The sequence below is a fragment of the Heterocephalus glaber genome, unplaced genomic scaffold (assembly GCF_053883595.1).
Source record: "Heterocephalus glaber isolate CG9 unplaced genomic scaffold, H.glaber_assembly_v1.0 deba00000331, whole genome shotgun sequence".
In the NCBI taxonomy this organism is placed as follows: Eukaryota; Metazoa; Chordata; class Mammalia; order Rodentia; family Bathyergidae; genus Heterocephalus; species Heterocephalus glaber.
The window spans coordinates 8,723,254-8,733,663 of record NW_028258142.1 but is presented as its reverse complement, the minus strand read 5'-3'; the positions used below and the strand labels follow the sequence as shown (position 1 = coordinate 8,733,663).

Here is a 10,410-nt window from a genome sequence, read left to right as displayed (position 1 = left end):
ATCTAATCCCAACCCTTGTGTTTATCTACAATGACAAAACCTTATAGGCTGGGGTGTTCTCCTAACTGCCTTCAATGCTCTCAGTACTAAGCTACCAACTAACAATGCTAAGCCCCATACAACAGGGATTCATGCTCCTCCTCTGGTTCCCCAGTGTATGGGAGTCAATCAACCTGGGTCCAATCCCCCTGCCTTTTCTCTCCCCTTCCAAATGTGTAGATCACTAATACCTGTCTCACTATTTCCTTCACAAAGTCAAGCCATAGGGTGGGGGCCTTATGGACCTATAAATACAACTCCTGATGTTTCATTTCAGCCTTATGAAAATAAAATGTATACTAATTGTGGTTCCAAACCCAATTGTATTTGGGGGCCTACAATTTCCTCTAGATTCATAGGATATCATCAGCCAGTTGATTTCAGTCCCCTTTTTCTGGCCCTGGATGCAAATGCTTCCTTTAATGCTCAAACATATTTTTCCAGAACAAATAATTCGGTCTCTTATGTGCCTAATAATACTGTTCTACCTTTTTTAACATCTCTCTTTTCCCCATTCTTCTTCATCATAACCAATTCTACCCTACAGGTCCCAGCCAAGGTAATGGTTACCCCTTGCCTAAACCCTTCCTATGTCCCCAATTTTACTATATATATATATATATATATATATATATATAGAGAGAGAGAGAGAGAGAGAGAGAGAGGCAGGAATCCCCCAGCAATCTGGATCCCCATTAATCTCACCAAAGATTGGCAAGATTCAGACCCCTTATTCAACCTGATGCTACACCCTCAAAGAAAATGAGATTTTGACATTTCTGCTGTTGTTGCTATCATAGTCTCAGTGGTTGCCACCATCTCTGCTGCAGCGACTGCCACCATGACCCTCCAAAACCAGATTACGACTTCAGCAGTCATGAAGCAATTGGCCCATAATACATCTCAAGCCTTCAGCAAGACCGCTATCCTCTTCCAAGATGTTCGAGCTGCAGTACTGAATTTACAAACTCAAATAGACCTAGTTTGGGAAGAAGTTAAATTATTAGAGACTAAAGTATTGAGTAGATGTCATGCAAATTTCACCAATATCTGTGTAACCCCGTATTGTTGCAAAAATTATGATCAATATAAAAATTTGTCACAGTAAATATGGAAAACTTGGGACCCTTCATTTCAACAACGTTTGTCAAAATTGACCCATACAATTATCCAAATTAATGACACCCAGGCCAAAGATATAATAACCTTCAATAACATATGCGATGATATCTGGAATGGCATAAGTGCTGGATGGGCAAAAATGGGGGCCTGGATGAGGGGGCTCATTCTTACTTCACCATATTTTTTTATTTCTGTTTGGATTCATAATAGTTTTTGCTGTTATTAAAATGGGTAGACAGGCCAGACATAGATATATACAAAACCATGGTCCTTCTGGCCAAGGGTCTGGAGTCAAAGACAAAAGGGGGAAATGAAGGAGAAGTTCAGGTCTTCCTGGGTCAAGTACACTGCACTCTGGTCTCTTGAGCATGCTCAGAGACAAAAAACAGAGTTGAGCAAGCTCACTCCAGTGTGTAGAAACTAGATCAAGTCAACCATACCTTCTCACTCTTTGAGTCGTGACTCTTTTGCCTCACCCAGATGATCACCCGGTATGGTTTAAAATAAATTTAACTATGTTCTCCATTGTGTATAATTATATCCCTTTCCATCGAATTAAATTATGCCTAGGCTAAAGCTGTTATAACCCGCCTATGTAACTGCCCTTTTATTTCACTATATAAGCTTGTGTAGTTCCTGAATAAAGCAGAAGTGTTCCTGAAACCTCCCCGGAGTTGGCTGGTGACTCTGTGCCTTACCCTCCCGGTCTGGGCTCCCAAACCTAGGTCTGCGAGTGGGTTTGAGGATGACAGCACTGCTATAAACATGGGTGAGCATATATCACTGTGGATATATGCTTTTAATTCTTTTAATTCTTTTGGGAAGATACCCAGCAGAGGAATTGCTGGGTCAAGTGGGGCTCAAAAAAATCAGACCTCCCAAATATAAAGACCCAATTCAAAAGTGGGCATCTGAAATGAAAAGACACTGCTCAGACAAAGAAGTAGAAATAGCAAATAAACATGAAAAAATATTCAACATCACTGGTCATTTGAGAGATGCAGATGAAATCAATACTGACATTCCACCTCACCCCAGAAAGAATGGCTGCTATCAAGAAATCAACCAATAACAAATGCTGGTAGGGTTGTGGAGAGAAAGGAACCCTTCTCCATTGTTGCTGAGAATGCAGACTGGTGCAACCACTGTGGAAATCAATATGGAGATACCTCAAATAACTAGGTTGTTGAGTTATATTTTACATGCAATACCATTCACAAATTGCAAGTGTAAAAGTTAAGAATATTAATTGAATGTATAGAGTTGTATAGCCAAAACAGCAATCTTATTTTTTTCCAATTTTTTATTAGTACATGTTTGCAGTACATGCATTTTACAATCATCATGGGAAATGGGTACATGTACATACTACAACCTATCTCTTCTTAAAATTCCCTTCTTCCCTCCCTCATCCTTCCCCCCTCCCTTAATTCCCATTTCCCTCTTTTCATTCTTGTTGATAATATTAAACATAGTTTATGTTTATGGCATATAATGTTTACATTTATTAATCACATAACAGTTTATCCCAAGCATTACTCAGGCAGTGAATATAATTACATACTGATTATCCCAGGCATGTCTCCAGCAGGTGTCATTTCAACCAGTGGATTTGTGGATTGAATACATTTGATAAAATTGTTGCTTTTGTATTTATTATTATATTACTTCTAAAAATTAACAAAATATGCATTTTTGTCATCTTATATTTAAATATTTGGACTTGTAAGTTGTTATGGTTATTAGAATCCTGTAAATGTCTTATCCCTATTCTCTTTATTTCACTCTCTCCTCCCCTTAACCCCTTGCCTTTGGTCCCATGCATCCCTTCACATTTACAAGAGATTACTTCCTTATCTCCTTCTATTCTTTTTTTATTATTTTCTTTGTTTGTACTTTGCCTCAGTCAAGTGAGAGTTACCATATAGTATTTAAGCTTGTTTGTCTGGTTTATTTCACTCAACATTATATTTTCCATGTACATCCATTTTCCTACAAATGACTCAAATATGTTCTTTACAACCAAGTGTTATTTCATTATATATAAATACCGCATTGTCTTTATCCAATCTTCTGTTCATAGGAATACAGACTGCTTCCAGGAGTTAGCTACTATGCATTGTGCTGATATAAACATTGGTATACATATATCAATCTAGAATGATGTCTTAAACTCTTTGGGGAAAATGCCTTGAAGAGAAGTACCTGGGTCAAATGGAATTTCTAATGTTTGTTTTTTGATCAGTATCCATGTTAATTTCCATAATGGGAGCATTAGTTTGCATTTCTACCAACAATATAGGAGAGTTCCTTTACACCACAGCCATGGCAGCATTTGTTATTGTTTGATTTCTTGATAATTGTCATTCTTTCTGGAGTAAGAAGGAATTTTAGTGTTTTTGTAACTGGCATTTCTTTAATGGTCAGAGATACTGAACAGTTTTTCATATATTTGTGGACTATTTATACTTATTCATCTGTGAAGTATCTGTTCATTTCTCTTGCCTATCTCTTGTTTAGGCTTTCAATTATAGTTGGTCTAATTCTTTTGATTTGTTTATATATTCTAGATATTAGTCCTGATTCTGAGGAGAAGCTGGTAAAATTTTTTCCCATTATTAAATTTGTCTTTTCTTTCTACTACTTGATTCTTTTGCTCTACAGAAGCTTTCTAGTCTGATATAATCCCATTTGTTGATTCTTGTTTTCATTTCTTGTAGAATTGAGGTTCTATATAGAAAATTCTTTCCTGTGTGTATATCTTTGAATGTGCGATTCATTTTATCTCCTGGTAAGTTTAATGTATCTGTTTTAATGTTCAGATCTTTGATCCATTCTGATTTTAATTTAGTATATCATGAGTGATAGGAGTGCAGTTTCAATCTTCTGCAAATAGATATCCAGCTTTCCCAGCACCACTTGTTGAATAAGCTATCGATTCTCCAGTATATGCTTTGAGGCCTTTTGTCAAAGATCAAATAGCTGAATATGTCTGGGGATATTTCTGTATCTTCTGCTCTTTTTTTTTTTTTAATTGTGTATCTGTATTTGTTCCAGTACCATGCCATTCCAACCACTATTGCTTTGTAGTATAGTTTGAAGTCATAGTTTGAAGTAAGGCATCCTGCTTTGCTCTTGTTGCCTGAAATTGTTTTTTTCTTTTCTAGGTCTCTTCTGTTTCCATATGGATTTAGGATTATTTTCTGTACTTATTTTTTCTCTAGGATTATTTTCTCTAGTTTTCTAGTGTTGTTGGTATTTTCATAGGGACTTCATTAAATCTGTATAACAGATTGGGAAGTATGACCATTTTGACAATGTTCGTTCTGCCTATCCAGAAGCCAGGGGCATGTTTCCATTTTCTGATGTCCTCTTCAATCTCCTTTTTCAGAATATTGTAGTTTGATTTTTGTAGGGGCCTGTCACCTCCTTGGCTTGGATCATTCCTATATAGTTCAAAAGAAAATAAACCAAAAGTTCACAGCAATATCACTGAATAGGCCCATGGTGAATTTGGAGTAAATAAGTAAAAAACAAGGGCCTGGGGTTTAACTCAGTGGCACTACACCTCCCTCAAAAACACAAAGCCCTGAGTTTTATCCTTGGTATCACACACACACACACAAAAGTAAAAACCAGGACAAGCTAACCAAAACAGTTAAAAACTTCAATGAGAAATTTAACAAGGATATAGAATCCTTGAAAAGATGTCCAAGAGAAATACTTAAAAGAAAAAGAAACTGTATAGAATTTAATAATATATAATTTGATGAATAAATCTCAGAATTATAAATAAATATAATAAATATAAATAAGAGAAAATAAACAGTAAATCTCAGAAAATAAACAATTTAATAAATAAATCTTATAAATGGTAATGTTCAAGGTTAAACTGATTCAAAGGGACCAAGAAGGTTACTACATACTAGTTAAGGGTACACACTAAGAAGAAGAGGTAACATTGATAAATATTTATATACTGAATACTGGAGCACCTATGTTATAAAATAAATATGACTGAACTTAAAGGAACAAATAAACACTAACACAATCAGAGTGGGGAACCTTAATGTCCTACTTTTGCAAAGAAATAGATCAACTAAATGAAAAACCAATAAAAAATACAGAGCTGAACAACACCCTTGAATATGTGAACTTATTTTACCCTTCTACAGCAAAATATATGCTTTTTCTTGCAGTACTTGGTACTTTTTCCAAAATAGATCCAAAAAGTCTACTTAAGTGGACCCACTAATCCACAAAATCTGCTTAATTAAATATGAATAAATTGAAATTACCCCATTCATACTATCAAACCAGTGTGCAATGAAATAGAAGACCATGAGAGAAGAAATTACAGAAAAGGTAGAAGCTCCTGGAAAATTTACCAGACACCCTTAAACAACTAATGGGTCACACAAAAAGTCAAAAATGAAACTGAGAAGTTTCAGGAAGTTAATAATGTTGACTGTATAACTCACCAAAACCTCTGGCACCCTATGAAAGTATTTCTAAGAGGAAAGTTCATCAAAATCAATGCTCACATTAGGAAAACAGAGCAAGGTAAAATAAACAATTTTATGCACAATTTTAAGATACTTCAGAAAAAAAACAATTCAGGTTCAAATAAAGATTAAGGAGGAAAATTATAAAGATGACAGTGGAAATCAATAAAATGGAGACTAAAAATAGCATAAAAATGAAGGAATTGAAGAGCTGATTCTCTGAAAGGATAAATACAATAGATAAGGCCTTAGCCAGACTTACCAAGAAAAACAAAGAAAAACCCCATAACAATGCAGTTCAATATATAAAATGTGAAATCACAACATACATGTTGAGATTCCAAAGATAGTAACTACTTTGAAAAATTATATTCCAAAAACACAGTAAATTTTGGAGAGACGGATATATTTCTAGATACATACAAATTACCAAAGCTAACCTAAGAATAAATAAATATGCTGAACCACCCAATAACAAGCAATGAAATTGACACAGCTATAAACAACCTTTCAACCAAAGCCTAGGACCTAATGGATTCACTGCTAAATTCTATAAAGTCATTAACAATGTTATATCACTGATATACCTCAAGTTCTTCAAAGAAATTGAAAGGGATTGCATACTCCAAAATTCATTTAAGGAAGCCATTATCACCGATTTCAATATCAGATAAAGACCCAACTAAAAATGAAAAGTATAGGCCAATCTCCTTAATGAACGTAGAAATGAACAAAAGCCCTCAACAAGAAAATAGCAAACAGAATGCAACACATCATAAAAAAGATCATGCATCAAAACATGGCATCAACATAAACAATATGCAAGTGGACTATTAACCTTCAGTTTTTTGAAAAGCTAAAATTTTAACAGCTACAATACCTTCTTTAATTGGAAATTCTGATGGATATGGTTAGGTCATGACTATAATATCTCTTCCCTCAAAATTTTACTCATAATAAATGAGGAAATGAGAGAGTCCATAAATAATAATATAGTCTATAAAATGTACTGTATTATGTTGAAGGATGGCTTTGTAGGAGATAATTTTGAAATTATATAACAATTATACCCTTTATGGACAATTAGGATGTGATTATGCAACATGAGTAGAATATCAATTCCACATGTTCATCACTGTGGCTACATTTTTAATGCATTCTAAATATGGGCAGAAGTTGAAACCTGAGCACATGATATAACGAAAAGGAATGTTTTTATCAATGTATAATTTAGAGAGGAGAAAGGATATCAAAGGTTATTTGCCACTGTAAACATGTTGCCTGCAATCCTGAGCTCATGATTCAGTGTGTTGTAAGCATAATTCTATTGCCTAAAATAAATAGCATTTAATGCCACACTTTTCAAATGTTTAAAAAATTACAGACAACAGTAATGAAATTAGTAGCAGTCACACAGGGGGAAGATAATATATTTGTGTGTTACATTGGCATCACTCTGCATGTCTTAATTGGGAAATACTTGGATTTCAATAATTGGTTGGCTGGATGTTGAATAAAAATCACACCCGGTCTGTCTGTGTCCACTGTGAAGTTATGAAATCTCTTGCCTTTGCATTTGCTATGGAATATAGATTAAATTATTGACTCTCTGCTGCTCTGCTTCTGTTATTAACTGCATTGTCAGCTAACTTTGTTCAGTAACCATTTTTAAGATGACCTTTGAAAGTTACAGATTTCACCTGAAACCAAAGTGGTCTCCGTTTTGTTATATGATCCCTTTGCTCTTCCAGAAAGATTAGGTATCTCCTCAGAAGCCAAGCTTTTCACATTTATCCTCATTAAATATGGGAGGATGTTCATGGCTTAGTGTACACTACATGGCAAAAGTGCCTCATTGAATGGAAACAGCTGGTTGATGTGAGAAATGCTTGGTTGAAGTAAGAACATTGTTCCATACTCTATCCTGTGTGCCATAATAAAATACTGAAAAGACTTAAAACCAAGTAGGTTTCATCCCAAAGATAGAAGGATGCTTCAATTATGTAAGTCAATAAATCCAATACACATAAATAAAAATCACAGAAATAGAAGTAAAGTCAAAAAGCACAGGATCATATCAATAGATACAGAAAAGTTTTTTGATAAAATTCAACACCTACTCATGAAAAAAACCAGGTATAGAAGGAACATGCCTGAATTTGATAAAAAGTTATTTATGACAAATCAATAGCCTGCATCATATTAAATGGGGAATAACTAAAACCATTTCCCTCCAAATCAGGAAAAAATCAAGGATGCCCACCAGCACCACTTCCATTCAATATAGTGTCTGAAACATTAGCCAGAAACATCAGGCAAGAGGAAGAAAAAAAAAAGGGACTAGATATAGAAAAGGAAGAACTCAAATTATCATTATTTGCAGATGACATAATACTCTACATAGAAGACCAAAATAACTCTACCTAAAATCTTTTAGAGTTAATAACCAACTTCAGTAACATAGCCGGATACAAGATCAACATACAAAAATTATTAACATTTGTGCACACCAATAAAGGACCCGATGGTAAGGAAATTATGGAAACAATACTATTCACAGCAACTCAAATTTTAAAACATTTATGTAATCCCCCCAATGTTTTTTCTAATTTATGTGTCATCACTGTTTCTAGTTCTAACTTTAGGCAATTGCTGACCTGTTTTTTACTTTTCTGGAATTTCCTCTTAATTGGCATCATAACCAGCCTCTTTTTTAGGCCTTTCATTACTTAGGGCAGTGCTGGCAATGCTTTTAGAACTTTCAAGAATACAGCCTGCTCAGGCACACTGCCATAGGCTCACTACCATTGACTTATGGTAATGATTCTGAATGTCATTCACCTATCAGTAGTTTGTTCTGAATTTTAGGGGAATAAAATTCCATTGCATTGCTATACCACGTTTTGTTTATTGAGTCATCTGTATATGTAAGTTTTGCTTATTCTAGTTCTGGACTATTTCAAATAAAGGTGCTATAAATCTTTGTATCTAAATATTTCTGTTGGCAAATGTTAAAATATACCTAGGATAGATTTTTTAAAATATATAACATAAGGTTACAGTTATGTTTGAATCAGTTTTGAAAATTTGTATCATCTGGTTTGTATAATTTCTTGTCATCTAATACGGATTTCTCCTCACAATCATTTTGAAATTTATAAGTTTGTTAAAGATATTCACTTTTTACTTTAGTAATTAGTCTCTTCATTTAGTTTTCTTTTCTTTTCTTTTTTCTATTGTTTGTAGGGGGGGGACTTAGCTAACCTTCAGACTTTCCTGTTGTTGTTTTTTTTTTCCCACAACTCAATTTTAATATCATTAAAGTTTTTAATTTATTTGTCAGTTTTCTGTTAATGCTTTCTACACAAATATTTACTATTTTAATTATTCTGTTTTATTGATCTTTCCCTTTGTTTTTTTCCTGTCAATCAACTGAATACTATTAATACATTTAATAAGTTCCTACAGGAGGGTGAGAGAGAAGGCCACATTCCAGGTTGAGACTCTGAAAATAACCCATTCCTGCCTCTGTTGCTAGCCTTCCACTGTGCAGTGGAGAATCCTCAGTTGTGATTTTTCAAAATCTGGGTTTGGATTCTTGGAGCAGCTGAATTGCTATTGCTCAGCACTCTATTTTCCAGCACTAGAGATTTGAAGGCTTCTGGTCCTCAACAAATTCTTGCTGTCCTCATGGCTTCCAGTCAAAGGTGTCAATCCTGTGAGGGTTCAAGATCCTTGCAGGATACACACTTCTCTCACATCCTGCAAAATGTGCTTCTAAATGTGCCAAGTTTTGTAAGTTGGTGTCATTTCTGCTCCACAAGTATCAAAAGAAAGAGCGAGTCACCATGAAAGAAATGCTGCATATTCTGCCCCATGATTACTGTAACAAATTCCTGCTGAATTTTTGGGGACTCTGTGAGTCCATGTTGCTGGGATTTGGCATTAAAATCAGGAAAGTGAATTATTCTGGCAATACGTATGAGCTAGTCCCCATTTTGGTTCTTACATACAGTGGGATACCAAATGGTGACAATGAAAGAATCATTCTCAAAATTGACATCATTATATTCGTCCTGTCTCTAATCTTCATAGAAGGCAACTGTATCAGTGAGGAGGACCTAACTGAAAAAGTGAAAAGATGGGACATGTTAGCTTACTCTGAGCATATTCATTTTGAGGAAGCCTGGAAATTCATCACTGAGGATTTAGTATGGGAAGAGTACCTGACGTACCGGCAGATTCCTAACAGTGATCCTGCTCGCTATGAGTTCCCGTGGGGTCCAAGGGCTCAGGCTGAAACCAGCAAGATGAAACTCCTAGTTCATATGACCCATCTTAATGGAACAGATCCCAAGTCTTATCCAGAACTAGATGAAGAGACTTTGGAAGCAGAACTAGGTATAGAGCCAGGGTTCCTGAGAAACAGGGGATATTGCCCAAAGGTGTCAGTGAATTTGTTTTCCCCCAAGAATAAATGAGGCCCATTCTTCTCTGTGGAGAGCAGGCAGTTTTCAAAATAGTGAAGGGCCAGGGGAGGGTTAAAATAGCATTCATAGCTGTCTTGCTGTCTCTTCTGCTTGGGTTACTTGGAAATGGACAGGGGTTTTCTTTATGGTTTTTTGAAGTATTGGTCCTTTTGGGGGGAGACTGAAGTAGCTTGCATATTTATCAAATGGTATTGATCTCCTGTGTATTTTTAGTTTTGTGGTATTTTTTGTGTTTTCTGATGGGAATGTGATTT

At 35.1% G+C, this 10,410-nt stretch overlaps 1 protein-coding gene across 1 annotated transcript; it reads left to right on the top strand.

Moving 5' to 3' along the window:
• The first annotated feature begins 9,514 nt into the window (after nt 1-9,514).
• LOC147830023 (melanoma-associated antigen 10-like) lies at nt 9,515-10,147 on the top strand. The gene has a single exon (XM_087190660.1). The coding sequence runs from the start codon at nt 9,515-9,517 to the stop codon at nt 10,145-10,147; it is 633 nt and encodes a 210-aa protein (XP_087046786.1).
• Nucleotides 10,148-10,410: the final 263 nt, after the last annotated feature.